At 40.5% G+C, this 16,029-nt stretch overlaps 1 protein-coding gene across 2 annotated transcripts in view; it reads left to right on the top strand.

Moving 5' to 3' along the window:
- SEC14L5 (SEC14 like lipid binding 5) overlaps positions 1-16,029 on the top strand; it is a 46,255-nt gene that overhangs the window by 671 nt on the left and 29,555 nt on the right. The window contains exons 2-3 of one of the 2 annotated variants that reach the window (XM_035130630.2): positions 9,738-9,834; positions 10,848-10,923. In XM_035130630.2, the coding sequence (XP_034986521.1) occupies positions 10,861-10,923 (63 nt within the window). In that variant the 5' untranslated portion in view covers positions 9,738-9,834; positions 10,848-10,860. The remainder of the gene's footprint in view (positions 1-9,737; positions 9,835-10,847; positions 10,924-16,029) is intronic. The other variant, XM_060282758.1, reaches the window with a different exon arrangement.

Here is a 16,029-nt window from a genome sequence, read left to right as displayed (position 1 = left end):
TGTAATATGGGGTAAAGTACCTCTCTTCCCCCCCCCCCTGGATTCCTTAGAAGCAGGGGTGTGCTTTAAAAGTATGGTGTGTGTGCAACCTCAAAAGGCTTCATGAAGGATGAGGAAGAACCCTTGGGAGCTTCACTCCACTTTAGCAGTTTCTAGTTTGTAAAACTGCAGGTTGCCCCTGTAGCGAATCTTCTATGAGGCTACTAAAAAATGTAATAAATAATCTTCTCCCTTTCCCCATCACAGAAACAGGAAAGTGCAGTGCTTTTTTTTCCCTAAAAAATGTTTAGGGGTGCTCTCATTTTGACCCAAAGAAAATCACCATTTTATAGTTCAAATCAGGAAAAATAAATACAGTAAATGGACAAAAGTAGAGGTATGTGTACCCCTGTGTACCCCCAGAAAAAAGCACAAGGAAGGTGCCTTATACTCCATTAGACCATTGGGCCAAGTAGCTCAAGTACTGTCTATACTGACTGGCAGCAGTTCTCTGGGGATTTCAAGCAGGGAGCATTCCCAGCTCTACCTGCAGATGCTAGGCCAGGGGTCCCCAGACTACGGCCCGCGGCCCAGATGCGGCCCAATTGGCCTCCCAATCCGGCCCGCGACGACCCCCGCCGCCCGCTGCCGTCGCCCGCTCTTGCGGCGCGCTGTGCGATTGCGCCATTCCAGATCTGAAAAAATCGCCGAGAAACGTTTCTGCGCATGCGTATGGGCCTCTCCCGACCCAGAAGAGGTCATTTCCGGTGCACTTCCGGGTCGGGGAGGCCCATACGCATGCGCACAAACAATTTTCGGTGATTTTTTTCGGCCTGGAAGCGTTCCACCGCGCCAGTAAATGGGTGTGCGCATGCGCACTGGCGCACACTCCCCCGCCCTCCGGCCCAAAGGCGGGTAAGTCTGGGGACCCCTGTGCTAGGCTGTTGAACCAGGGGCTTTCTGCATGCAAAGCAAGTGCTTTGCCATTCAGCTATGGGTGCTCCTGATGAACATAGGAATCCGCCTGATGCTGACTCAGACTCATTGGTCCATCTAGCTCTATATTGTCTACATGGACAGGCAGCAGCTCCCCAGGGTTTTAGGCAGGGCTCTATTCCAGCCTTTCCTGGAGATGTTGGGGATTGAACCCCAGGATCTTCTGCATGCAGAGGTGTTCTGCCACTCAGCTGCAATAAGCCCTTCCCCATCTCCCTATGAAAAGAGGCTTTGTGTGTATTTTGATGCACCATTCAAAGCTGGCTACCTGTTAGATTCTTAGTGGAACAAGGACTTTGACAGTTGGTTGGCTTTGAATGATGCCTCTTGCACAAAAACATGTGCTCTCACCCATCCACAAACCCTCACTCTTCTCTTTCTACCTCTCCTACGGGGTGGGTCTCAGTGGTAGAGCACCTGCTTTGTCTGTAGAAGGTTCCAGGTTTAATCCCCAGCATCTCCAGTTAAATTGTTCAGTGGCAGTGTTGTGGTAATGCTATTAATTTTATTAATAGTTAAAAGAATTTGACAGGTGGCCGGTTTTGAATGGTGTCTCATCCTTGATGCTGTTCCTTGCAGTACGCACTAAATATATGTTATATAGGCCATTCTGTTCAATCTCAGTTATTTTTCTCTCTCTGTGGGGGAGAAGAGGTATGCAGTGTATATTATTTTCTGCTTGGTAACTACTGAGTAGTTCCTTGAACTTTAGGAACATCAAATGGAATTGGAAAGAGCTTCCAGACTTGATACTTTCAAATTTGAACTCTTGCATCTCTTTTTATAGAAGTTAAGCACTTAGCCCTTCTTCCTCTTAATACATGCTCTTCCCAAGCAAGTTAACTTCGCAGGGTTGCTAGAAAGATGAACTGAACATTTAATAAACACTCTTTGAATCCCTAGGTTCCCTTCTCAGTCCCCCTAATTCTTAAACTGGTTGTCTTAGTGATGCGAAGGTAGAGTAAAAATGTTCTAATAAATAAACATATCCCAAAAATCAGGTATAAAATTGGAAGCTGTTGATTAGAAAGAAACTTAAAACATGTTTGTTCTTTCTAGTATATATAGTATACTGGTTCAGGACAGTTAGTTTTGTTGGTAGTGAAGCTTTCTGGATTTGATCAAAGGTCCATCTTGCCGTCCATTCTGTTTCCAACAGTGATCACTTGGAAAGTTCTAGAAAGCTTTCAGAGCACAATGGTGGTAGCAATAATCTACACTGTTGGGAGCATGCACAACTCTTTCATGAAGCATGTCTAAGAGTCTAGTATGGTTATGAAGTTTTGCTCAATAGTCAAATACACAGTGCTTAATATGCTATCTATTGATTACATAATAGGGGCATGTATGGGGTGTTGGGGAGGAGCAGTACCTCTGGTGGGGCACAAGTTGTGCTCCTACTGGAGTAGTTTGTCCATCTATACCAGGTGGGGATAGCTGATGGGTCTCAACCCCTTGGTGAGTTAGGGACTTCTACATGCAAAGACAGGGTGGTTGGGTGATACCTTGTATGTCTCCTCTTTCTGGCAACTCCTGCAGCCAAGCTGGTGCCAAATGTACTGCTCTGTTTTCATTTTGACCTCATCAGCAAGGCTGAGTGCGGGGTATTGTTGTTTGGGCAGCTCAAGACCTCCATACACACTGCCCAAGCTTGCACTCCAGGGAGGTCATTTCAATGCTGCTAACACAGCGATTTGACTCCTACCACCACCCGGAGGTGCACTCTATTGTCTCTCGAGACAGACAGATACCAACAACATAATAGGGACATACATTAATGAGCATTTTACTAGATACAGAAGAGATTCATCATTTTATACACAATGGTGTTCAGTTTACAAATACTTAAGCCAAAGTAGTGTAACCTTTTTCTTTGTATGATAGTTTGCTTTAACAGCTTCTAATTTTTCCTGTTAATTGGCATAACATTTTTAAGGTGCAGCAGCTTGCAGCTCCACCTCTAATCTTAGGTATACAGTACAGTACTTATAATAACTGAATAAAAACAATATGAAAGGCACTATTTTGAGTACTAAAAATATATGTAAGCTTTGCTATGTATTTAAGTTAGCAAATAAAGTTTAAGCTTAATGAGCGAGTATTACATAAATATATCCATTTTCATTTCTTCCAGATCATATATATCAGGCATCCCCAAACTGCGGCCCTCCAGATGTTTTGGCCTACAACTCCCATGATCCCTAGCTAAGAGGACCAGTGGTCAGTGATGATGGGAATTGTAGTCCAAAACATCTGGAGGGCCGAAGTTTGGGGGTGCCTAATATATATTTTTCTGTGTAATGCAGAAAGGTCCAAAAAATAGGCATCTTTACCTATGGGCTCACTTACTGTCCTCAGTTCTTTGAAATATAAATGTGCATATATATACGATGGATTCTTTAATGTACCACATCACTGTTGCCTGTATGTATTTAATCAGAATTGTTATCCCTCTGCGGTAGGCTGCTGATGCCTAACTGAAAAGCAGACTCAACACTCTCTCATTCACATGTACCTCTTCCATTGTTGTATGTATTGTAGTGGCAGTAATTTCTCAAAATCTGTACCTTGTTCAAACACTGTTCGTCAAGTACAGCCTAAATCAGCAAACTTTTTCAGCAGAGGTCCGGTCCACTGTCTCTCAGACCTTGTGGGGGGCCGGACTATGTGTGTGTGTGTGTGTGTGTGTGTGTGTGTGTGTGTGTGTATATATATATATATATATATATATATATATATATATATATATATATAATGAATGAATTCCTATGCCCCACAAGTAATCCAGAGATGCATTTTAAATAAAAGCACACATTCTACTCATGTAAAAACACTAGGCAGGCCCCACAAATAACCCAGAGATGCATTTTAAATAAAAGGACACATTCTACTCATGTAAAAACATGCTGATTCCCGGACCGTCCACAGGCTGGATTTAGAAGGCGATTGGGCCAGATCCAGCCCCGGGTCTTACTTTGCCTACCCATACTTTAAATCAATATATGAAGCCTAAATCAACATATGAAGCTGCTTTATACCAAGTCAGTCCATTGGTCCATCTAGCTTTATGTTGCCTTCGGTGTCTGCCAACAGCTTTCTAGAGTATCCAACAGAGGTATGCCCCCACCATTTACTGCTGAGACTACAGAAGCTGCCATACAGTCATAGCCAGTTGAATAATTTACTTTTTCTTCCTGAATCAGTAGGGTATTTTACAGGGTAAGTTAAGCCTGGAAAGTAAATTGAGTTTGTTTCTGACATTATTGCAACATACCAAGGGAAAAATTACTGTGCAGTTAAATGATGAGTCTGGCATATCGGGTTAAAGATACAGCTAATCCAGGTTAAGAATTCAGCTCTCAAATTTGCTTGCTTTAAATAGCTGCTGCTGCTACAGAGTAAACATACACATTGAAGCAGTCTTTCCATCGAGAAGATTAACTCTTCTCTTTCAAGGAAGACAAACCTTTATACTGGAGTAGAAAACCATTTTTCTATTGGGGGAATATTGACCCACAGAATGATGTCAACTGGGGGCCCTATTGTTGTTAGCTATTGGCTGTCCTTCCATGTTTTCAAAGGCATTCCTCCTAGGGCAGGAGGCTGCCCATTATTGGACAGCCTCCTGCCTTAGTAGAGCTTTGAAAGTGGATTGGGCTGGCTGACAACAGTGTGACCTGTGCATCCAGCGAGCTGGATGAAATTAAGCAACTGGGTTGTAGGGTTTCCACCCCTGCATTGTGCAGCATACAGAGAGATAATTTAGAATAGCTTTGCTGATGGTGATAACAACAACAGTAATACATTAATTTAGGGAGTGTTACCTGCTGCATTTGCCTTATGACTATCGTATCTCTGCTTGCTGCTGTTGCTACTCACTTTCTGTCTTTAGGTTTCCAGGCTTGTCTCCTCAGGTCAGTTGGTAGAGAGTGAGTCTGCTTACTGGCCTGAGAAGAGAGGTAGTTGCTATAGCATTGCACCATGGGAGTGCAAAGAAGCAATAGGTTAGCTATTCTTGTGGGTCCCTGCCTGCTGTCTTGGCTTGCCAAAATGCCCTGAAGGAGCTGTGATAGGCTGGATTACTCCTAGCCTGGGTGTGCTCTGTCTTTGCTATCTGAGAGAGGGGTAGACAGGAGATGAAGCATATTTTTGTGTCATTTTGGAAGTGGGGCTGTGGTTGGTATTCTGGATGTACTGTAATATATGTTTGCTTCAGGCAGCACAGCTGGTACTCCAGATTAGTTGACCTATTTTTGCATGTCATACATTTGATTTTATTTCATCTAGCCTTTAAGGTATGCCTGGAGAACCTGGGATCTGGATGCCTCCCTGTCTGGCCCTTGGAACTTTGCCCAGACCAAGTCCCCTTCCTAGGCCACACCCCTTCTGGCCAGGAAACTGCTCCCACTGACCCTGCTCAATGCCCTCTGAGTATGTTTGCCTGGCTGGAAAGTGTTCTGAAACTGTAATTATGTATTTTGCTTGCTTGGATGGGGAACAAAAATATATGTGTGTGTTGGAGTGTGTAGAAAACCCAGAGTTTGTGGTGGTTGAAATACACCCTTTGTACAAGGTTAGAGTCCCATCCATTGCACTGCCCACTTTTGCTTCTGGTCCTGCCTACCACTGGCGTAGGGCCTGGAAAGCTGCCCTTGAGGGAATGCGACCCTCAATCTGAAAAAAGTACGCATGACTCTGCTGGTGCTGTTTTCCAGTCAGAGGAATTCAGTAATTAATGAGAAAAAGTGATGAGAAAACATAAACTTTTTTCAAACATAACAACTGGATTAGTTCGGAAGTGGATACATAGTTCTCTGTCTTGGTTGCATTGATTAAGAACTCCTGCTGGGTAGGATCAGTGTCAGTAGTGTTGAGTAGGCTTAACAACTTTCATGCTGATATAAATGCCAAGGCCTTGTTTCCGTGTGAGCTCCCAGTGGTGAGGCTAAATGGGTATATTCAGTAGTGGGATTTCCACTTGCTGCTGCCATGTAGGCAAGACTTCTTAAATAATAATAAAAGCTTATATAACTATAGGGGCTAGGACTTGAGAAAAGGAGAGTGTGGGTGGGAAAGAATTGCTGTGCTTTTAGATGTGTAAAGATGGAAGACTTAGTCATGAGCCTTAGAGAAGCAGAACTTGCAGTAAAACTTTAAAGATGGTGACAAGTGACTGACAATTGTAAGTGACTTCTTGTCACAAAGTAAATGGCTTATATGGCAATTACCTGTTTCTCCTTTTTAGTGTCCTTAGGTCACCAACCAATCTCTAGGTATTTTTAAAAGCAATCTTTAATGTTTCTGCCTTTGTAGACTCAAAATCACAGGATAACATAATGCCTCTTGTGTATCCAGACATAATTGGTAAGCACAGTCTCTTTCGAACAAGGCTCCAATAAGGAGTTACATACATTCTACTCCTTAATATTTTCCGTATTGACTTATTTACTGAGGAATCTCTTTGCAGAGGATTCTGGGAGTTTGCTGTCAAGCCATGTGAATTATGTCACTTCAGAATCAAGTGGGGGCTCATAAGACTGAATGCTTCTTCAGGCAAAAAAACATTCTCTGCATATAGGAAGCTAGCATATAGGAAGCTGCATATAGGAAGCTAGCTTGGTTAGAACCCTTCTCCCAGTCCCTACCACCCAGCTTTAGTGTGCAGGCATTTTTATGAGTAGGAGTATTCTGTAATGGCGAGCCTTCAATCTGCAGTGTGGAATATATATCGCAGCTGCAGCTATAATTTCTCATCCGGAGTTTCTGTGAACTGTCGTTTTCCTAGCATGGCCTAGGCCATAGAATGTACCTGCACATTGCATGGGAAGATCGGTAGTAAGCAGGAAAGTGCTTCTCAATGACAAGCCCCTCCTAAGCTTACAGGGAACCCCATAATTTCTCAGAATACAGTATAAAAACAAATTCATTAAGGGTGGTTTAGGACTGGCAAAGGAAAATGGTCAATTTAAAGTCGGATGCAGCTGACTGAGAAGATGGCAGGCCAGTAGCTCCATGTCAACTTAAGGAAAAGATGATGACATAGCTTTAAAGTTAGACTTAGGAAGGATGGGCATTTTTGTTCCTTGTTATTGTATTATTAGTTTTTGTTAAATTAATAAAAAAATGTTCTCACACAGCCTTCCACACATTCAGTTGTTCAATGAATTGCTTTTCCAATACAGCCCTGTTAGCTAAGGGCTGCAAACTCAATTTGCTGTTTTAAGAAGCACATTACGGTAGAGAAACAAGACACAGATGGTGATGCAAAATCTCTGGATTTTTGGATGGGTACTTAAACTTTTAGGGGTTTGGACACATGAAATATGCTTTTGCCTATGAAAGGTTCTTGCCTGTGGAAGGCTATTCCACAGAAATCAGTTTGAGGCCTAATCACCATCTGTGGTTAAGCCATTTATATGAAGTGGTTCTCTTCTTCTGTTGTGATTCTAACCAAATAATTGTAAAATTTCTTTTACAATTCTTGCAGCATATTGCAAGGGACTGTGAGATTCTGGGTAGGAAGCTGAATGAACTTGGGGCACAGATTTATCACTCCATCCTATTGAAGGTTATGGCCCAGGAAGAGAGGAAGATACTAGAAGTAAACAACTGGCTGTGCAGATAATGTCATTGGAAAACAGAGTTTGGATGGCCATCTGACAGATTATTTGCCCAGATTTTGTAGAAACCAAAAGAAATGTGATGCAGTATTTAAATGGATAGTGTAGTTTGTGACTTTGAACCACTAACACCAAAAATTAGGTGGTTCAAAATGAATCAGGTGATTCAAAATGGCATCTTGATTCAAAATGGCACCATGCATCCAAACCACAATGAAGACTGCCACCATCAGCTCTGGAGCCCTCATGCTGTGTTTGGTAACAATTTCTTGAGCGACAGCTGAACCTAAGCCAAAAAAGGGGCAAAGTAATTTCAGTCATGTTTCAGTCTACCATATTGAACCAAAATGATGCCCAGCATCCAAACCTTGATGAAGACTGCTGCCCCCAGCTTGTGAACTCTTGTACTAAGTTGGGCAACAATATTTCATTAGGTGGCCAAACTTTTTTCAAAACATGGGCAAAGCCATGCCAAAGTCACCTTTTGGTCCACCAGCTTGATTGATAATGACACCCAAACATCAACATAGACCCCCATCTGAGGATCCCTCATGCCAAGTTTGGCAATGATATCTCAAGGTGTGACTGGCCTATGTTAAAAAACAGGCAATATATTGTCAAACTGATGTTTGGTGCCCCCTGTCCAAACAGCAATGATGTTTTCTGCCCCTCTTTGGAACCTCTCATGCTGAGTTTGGTGATGGTATCTCGAGAGGTGGCCAAACATATGCCGAAAAATAGGTTATGCCAAAGTCATGTTTCAGTTCACCATATTGGTTCAAAATGGTGACAATCATCACAAGACAGGGATGAACACCCCCCCCCCTTTTGGAAACTCTTAGGCTGAGTTCAGCAATGGTATCTCAAGAAGCGTCCAAATGCATAGAGAACAAACAAAGGGACATGCAAACAGCCAAATCATGTTCCAAAATGTATAGCAGATTTTAATTCTAAAAAATTTTCATGTGCCTTGAATCTTGTAGTCCTCATTAGCAGATAGCATCAGTAGTTCCTGGCTTTTGAAGTTCTTTGTTATAGAGGTAGTTAGGGGTGCTGGGGGCTCAATAACATAAAAAGTCATCTCTTTCCTTCTTGTTGTTGCCTGACCAGGTCTGCAGTTGCCACAGGGAAATAGGACCCCCTTCCCTAGAACAGTGTTACCAAGCACAAGGCCTGAACCTCATTCTTATCCAACGAAGGCAGGGGCCTCTTCTTACCTGGGCAGATGGTAAATTGGGGGTTTTGTCTCTAGAAAGCTGAAGGGAAATGTAATCATGCTGTTGTGAACAAAAACAAGGGGATAATTTACTCAGCAAGCTTGCCTCCATTGGTAGGTACTGTGTGTGAGAGAGAGGGGGGGGGAGGGAGGAAGGAAGGAAGTAAGGAAGAAAGAAAGAGAAAGAAAGAAAGAAAGAGAAAGAAAGAAAGAGGAATCTGTGATAATCTGTTTGGTACAATGCAAGCAAAATATTAAAAGATTAGAGTAGTTATCTTATGAAATACACTTGTATGAATTTACTTGTTGCATTATCCCAAAATGCAGTAAAGTGCAAATGCTGGCTTATGCCTGCCTATGCTTTCCCATCATTTTAGCAGCTACTGGTAGCTGCTTGATAGTCCAGGGCAGGTCAAGGCTTCCTTAGAATGCTGAACCTCCTGCAGAATGTAACATGAATTTCTTATACTGTAGGTCAGCAAGCGCAAGGCAGACTACAGGTAGGTAGCCGTGTTGGTCTGACGTAGTCAAAACAAAAAATAAAATAAAACCTTCCAGTAGCACCTTAGAGACCAACTAAGTTTGTCATAGGTATGAGCTATGTATCTGAAGAAGTGTGCATGCACACGAAAGCTCATACCTATGACAAACTTAGTTGGTCTCTAAGGTGCTACTGGAAGGGTTTTTTTTTGTTAAGGCAGACTACAGTTAAATTTATTTTGCAGATAATATTCCTTTACTTTGCTAGCACTTACTCATATGTCCCCTGTACACTCCAAGTATTGGACTTACATCTTTACGTTGTAAGGTACCCTGCACTTTTTGTAGCTTGGGTGTCTGTTATATGATATCAGCAAAGCTTTCTGCAGCTTGACTCTGTCCTGTTAGCACTCATCAACACTGCCTTTATGTGCTCTGTCTTTTAGATATTCCTATCGGTGTACCGGTAGTACCAGTGGACTTGAAGTGTTGAGACAAGTTCTGAAAATTAATGGACTGATTAAAGCAATTTGCAAACTCCAGGTATCGTTAAGGCCATGAATGACCATGTTCTATTTTTCTCTCCTTTATCAGAGAACTTTATTGTACAAGTAGTTCTTAAGAACATTAAATGGCTTTTAGATGGAGAGCTTCCTGAAGGTGGGTGTAGAGAACCTATGTGTTTTTAACTCTTTCATTTCCCACAGTTGACTCAAACTCTCTTTGATTAGCTATTTGTTCCCAGTGTTTATTTCACTGCTTGTATGGTGGCTTGCCTTTTCAGTCCTGGTATGTTTGTGAGAAAAGTTAAACCTAGAGGCCTTCTGGACTTCTCATTCCTGGGCATTTAGTATTAATAGTGGAGGCAGCATATCCTACAGTGTTTGCAGAATGGAACTCAATGAGCTTTTTGTTAGAGTGCATTCATTATTTCTCAGGGTTCTTGTAACTGGCATGCGTGTGCGGGCTAAAAGCTGTTGATGGGGGCAGATGGAGGAATTCCAGTGGTTTGGGTAACTGAACTGCCGAGATGAGTATTGTCAATCCCACAGGGCTTTTTTGTTCATTGCAAGGTAACCAGCTGGTTTTGAGTCACTTGTCAGAATGGTGTAATTTCCCCAACTGTGTATGGAACATTTTGTAAAAGTATGCTAGCTTGCATCTGGATTTTTTCTCCCCCCCCCCCTTTCTATTAAAAAATCAAATGACTTTAGCACAGCTGGGCACAAATTTGAATGTGGTTGGTTTAAACAGCCTTTAAAATCAAAAGCATTAGTCTCAGGGTGGTGATATGATGACATCAAACATAAGATAAAAGGAAAGGGTTATAATATTTGGGGACTGACATACAAACGGCTTCTTTTTCTTGGGCACCCATATTAGAAATCTGGCCCATCTTAGTTGAACCTCTGCTTCTGTTCTGTCTCCTGGCTTTGATCACCAAGGGGAAAATAGCAGTTCTACTGAAGAGTCTAAAGTGCATTTGTTCAGGCTTGCTGAGTGATGTTCAGAGTAGATTTCTTTTTAAAACAGGTTTCTGTTCTCTTTCATTACAGGTGTGAAGTAATAATGGTGCAAAAATATCAGTCTCCTGTTAGGGTCTACAAATACCCATTTGAGCTTGTTATGGCGGTAAGTGGTATTTCTTACTACTTCTTTGGTGTCTTTCATAGCTTTAGGCTTGAGGCTCTAAAAAATATTCAGAAGCCTCTGATTTGTGTGGTATCCAGAGTTATGATGTGCTGATTTGCAGTATATGAAAGGTTTATATCTGTGCTTTTGGTTAAACTTTCTGTAGGATCAACCTGTAATTGGGTTTCTTGTCATAAGGTACCATAATTTCACAACTTCACAAAAAATATTTCTAACTTCTCTGTCATCCAGTGCTGAATTTATTTGTAGTAATTATCAGAAAGGAATGTAAAAAATTAGATTTGGCAAGTTTAGCAGTCATAAGATTAACAGGTACTGTTATGGATTAGTAACTGGTTAGAGAACAGGAAGCAGAAAGTGGGAATAAATGGAATGTTCTCACCATGAATATAGGTAAGAAGTGGTTCTCTCAAGGATTTGTATTGGGGCCACTTCTTTTTAGTGTTTTCATTAATTATTTGGAGTTAGGAGTGAGCAGTGAGGTAGTCAGGTTTACTGATGATGTTGGATGCTTTACAGTGGTAAAAACAAAAAGGGAGTGCTAGGAGCTCCAAAATGATCTCTCCAAACTGGGTGAATGGGTAGTAAAATGGCAAATGTGGTTCAGTGCAAAGTGTAAAATGATGTACATTGGGGCAAAAATTGTAACTTCACATTTACATGAAATGGGGTGTGAACTGATGATGACTGAGCAGGAAATAATTATTGTATAATGGTGAATAGTTTGATGAAAATGTTAATCCAGTGTGTGGTACCTGTGAAAAAGGCACATCACATTTTAGGGTCCATTAGGAAAGGGGCTGGAAATAATTTATTATTTATGGTGCAACTGCCCTTGGAATACAGTTCACAGTTCTGGTTGCTGCCCCTCAAAAGACATTGTAGAGCTGGTAAAAGTGTAAAAAGAGCAACCAAAATGATGAAGAGGGTAGAGCAACTCCCAAATGAGCAATAGTTACAGGTTACAAGTCTTAGTTGTTGTTGTTTTTAAAAAAGGTGAATAAGGGCTGGGAAGGAACATAAGTGTATAACATATATGATGTGGAGAATATGGACAGAGGTTAGTTTTTTCTTCATCTCACATAATACTAGAACCTGGGGTTAGTCAATGAAATTGAATTTTAGAATTTACAAGAACAATAAAATAAAGTACTTCTCCATACAGTGCCTTGTTAAACAATGAAATTTGTTCTGACACGATGTAGTGATGCCCCCAACTAACAGATTTAAAGGGGGATTAGACAGATTCATGGAATATAAAGCTATATATCAATATCAGTCATGAGGGCTGTATTCTATATTCTACCTCCACTGTTAGAGACAATACATCTCTGGATACCAGTTGCAGGGGATTACAAGTAGGAAAGTGCTATTGCTGTCATATCCTTCTTGTGAGCTGTCTATAGCCATCTTCTTGGCTACTGTGAGAACAGAATGCTGGACTAGAAGGATGTTTGCCTGATTCAACAGTACTCCTCTTATGTCTTTATGGTACAACTTGGCTTCCATTTTTTGCCTTATTTAGGGGTCCTTTGAACACTGTGACCTTTGAGATCTTGCTGCCTCCTCCGTATCTGGTTTTAGGTCCAATAGAAATACACTGTGCCAACGTTGGTGGTGATTTTGAATGCCTCTGAGAGCAGCTCTCATTTTTAATTAAAATAACCAAGTGACTTCAGGAAACTTAGCAATTCCTCTCCCCGCCTTCATTTGCACTCAGGTCTGGCATCCTTGGCCTCTCTAAATATTTGCGTTTTGAAAATCCCAGTGTATTGTGCATCTTGCTTCAGATCTTGTTGAAAAACAAAGTTGGGAGGAGAGGCTTAACAACTGTGGCTAAGTCTATTCTGCTAATGTCTGTCTATTCTGATAATGTCATCTATCTTTACCAGATCTATCTGACTTGCACCAGGGGGAAGAGACATATGTTCCTGTATCCCTTGTGAGTTATGGCTTTGGGGCATTTAGTACTTTTGTCTGCAGAATTAGTCCATTTAAAGTTCTCTGCAAGCTGCAGTTCAGAGAGAGAGGCAGGCAAGCATATGAACTATTTTCTATTAACATGTGGAGTTGTGGATGATAAAAGCAGTTGTCATTGCACTGAAAGTTTCCAAGTACATTTGGTATCTCTAATGACAGTTCCCTGACTTCCTTCTGTAGAGTGTTTTGCAGTATTCAACACAATGGCACTGGTAAACAGAACAAGCACCTATGTGCACTTCAGCTCCATTAGACACAGATGGCTCATGTCAGGTGGTTGTCATTAAATTTGCTGTTAATACAGAAGGGTTGCATCTAGACAAAGCTGTTGTAAGTTTGGTAGCATATCTTCTAAAGACCAAATATCGATGCATTTCTTTTTGTTGCATTTTTTATTTCAGGATTTTTCTCTACTTGACAAAATGTCTTAGGCAATCTAATGTACTGTTGTAACCCCTTGGATTTATAGAAGGTGAAACTAACATGCTAAATGAATTATGCTCTGGTAAAAACAAAACTGAATCCTGAATGTTTTTAATCCTCAGCTAGAACTTAAATCACATGTAACAAGAGCTTCTAGAAAAACATGATGCATTCTGTCCATGATGCCTAGGTTGCAAAAAGATTGCTACTTACAAGAAAGTGTAACTGCCAAAATGAAACTTGATTACATTATACAGTTAAGCATAAATATGTTGCTTAAATTATTTAACTTAAGGCAACACCTAGCACTAGCTTTTGTTTTTAGTGCTAGGATTTAATCTGAGAACATTTTTGTAATAGCAATAATGTGATTCTGAGCATAACAATATCAAAGGGCCAATATCAAAGAGCATAAGAATATCAAAGGAACAATATCAAAGGGCTTGGCTTCTAGGCAAGTGGAGCCCTGGATCGCTATGTTGTTTTGGTTTGGAATTCACCAATTCCTTGCCAGCATAAACAGATGGATCGTTAAAGCCTGTTCTTATGAAGAATACAATAAATGCACTTGAGGAATGTGCAGACCGGTAGACAGAAACTTTGAGTGGAGCTTTTGCTTTAGGAAGTGACTAGAAAATATCAACTTGTGAGGATGACTACATAAAAGTTGGGATGCTGCCGAAGAGCAGGGTCACCTTTTGTATCTTTGGGAATATTTTGCCAAAGTGTTGGGTGATCATATTATCTCTACCTTCTAGAAGCTTTTACTTTAAACAATTTTAATGAGGTATTCCCACTCTGTAAATAAAAAAGATCCTTATAAAGAACAAACTCTTTGGGTGCTGGGCCTCTGGGTTCAGTCAACACACTCTTGTAGATTGCTGTTCTGAGGTTCACCTTAGTGTTTCTGTTAGTATTAACAGTCTTCACCGCAGTTTTCACCATCTGTGTGCCAAGTGTTGCAACTTCTCAATCTGATGATTCTAAATCTGCTAATGTGTGAAATGCATCTCTTGGAGAAAGATTTGAAGGAACCGTATGATAATCTTGCGGATATTGTATAGATGCTTTTGCTCAAAGGAGATGAGGCTTTGATTTATAGGAAGCATGTTTCTTTTAATGAATATTTTCCTCCAGAGGACTGGAATTGAGCATTCAGGATAGTACTGTACTTAATTGGGTTCATTATTTATTTTAGTTGTCTTTCCATGTAAAAATGAACTCAAATGTGACTTACACATGTTAAATGAATGTAATAAAATAAAATTAAAACCAGTAGCACTACTTTATAATTAAAATATACAACTCCAAAATCAACCTGTCTCAGCAACAATATCATGTTTTTCATTGTACCGGTACAATGTTCCATATGTGGTGGCTATGTAAAAAAATTAAGCCTTTTTGGGGTGATGTCTATTTAGAACTTAGGTTAGGGACCTCATTCACAAAAAAACCCCAAAGGCCTCCTTACTGGGAATTACAGGACCCTATATTCCTCAGAATGTGAAAGATATCTTTCTATATGCCACCATTGCCATGAGAATTTTAATAGTGAGTAATTGGAAAAGTGACAAAACCCCTTCGAGGTCGGAATGATTACAGAAACTAGTTGAATATGCAGTTAGCCAAATTAACTGAAAGAATGAAGGATAAATAAAAACAAGTATTTATTGTAAAATAGGAACCTCTTAAAACATATCTTAAGAACAACTGTGGAAGTCTGAATTCGGTCGCTGCTTTTGAATAACCTCTGTAGTAGTACTAAGTAAGAAATAAGGATACAGGAGAAATAATATTTTATTGTAAAATGAATAGATTATGCAAAAAGTTAGTAAACTAGAAATAAAGTATGGAGAAGACAGGAAGTCAATGTATTTCAAGAAGGTTTATTGTCAATTATACAAATTTATTTTTTTTGGTTAACGGTGTAGTTTGTTAGAAATGACGTAAATATTTTCTTTTTGTGTATCTTGTTGGTGCGTAAGCATAATAAAGCATATAAAAACAAAACAAAACAATATCATGTTTTTCAACAGTACACACCTTGTAAGTAACAGAGATGTTGTAGTCACTGTTATACTACATGTGGTTTGATAGTCTTTATGAAGACACTGTGCTTAAAGGGGTGGTATACAGACCCACTGTGATTGTTTGCAAATACTTTGTGCTTTCCATGGGGCTGAGTTTAATGAATTTACTGGATTAGTTTCCCCATACTTATCTCAACATCAGGTACTGACATTGTACTGATCCATCCTATGAGAAGATGTCACTGTATCTAGGTCAAACATAATCTAGTTCCTTGAAACAGCCACTTCCTTTCGTAATATATAGACCCGGGAGGCCCTAATATTTTAATTTTTATTTAAGTTTCTCAAATCAGAATCTTAACTCGGATATGCATAATGTGACAGACTTTTACTCCCTCAAGCTTTGCATTCGTTAGAGGATTCTCCCTGCAGCAAAGAGCAGTTTCTACTAAATTTCCTTTGAAATTTAGTCAGCAGTCAGGAGACTTGAACTGATGATTTCAGAGGTTTGTGGAGAGCAGCTAAAGTGGTTTGACAGAGCTCTGTCCCTATCCAAATGTCAAAATGGCAGACTTGTCCCCAGTGGCCTACCGTATCCTTGGATGGCTCTGCACATGAGATGCACTGTAGGCCCTACAGCCACATAGGAAAT

The sequence above is a fragment of the Zootoca vivipara genome, chromosome 14 (genome assembly GCF_963506605.1).
Source record: "Zootoca vivipara chromosome 14, rZooViv1.1, whole genome shotgun sequence".
In the NCBI taxonomy this organism is placed as follows: domain Eukaryota; kingdom Metazoa; phylum Chordata; class Lepidosauria; order Squamata; family Lacertidae; genus Zootoca; species Zootoca vivipara.
This window is presented reverse-complemented; position numbering and strand designations above follow the sequence as displayed.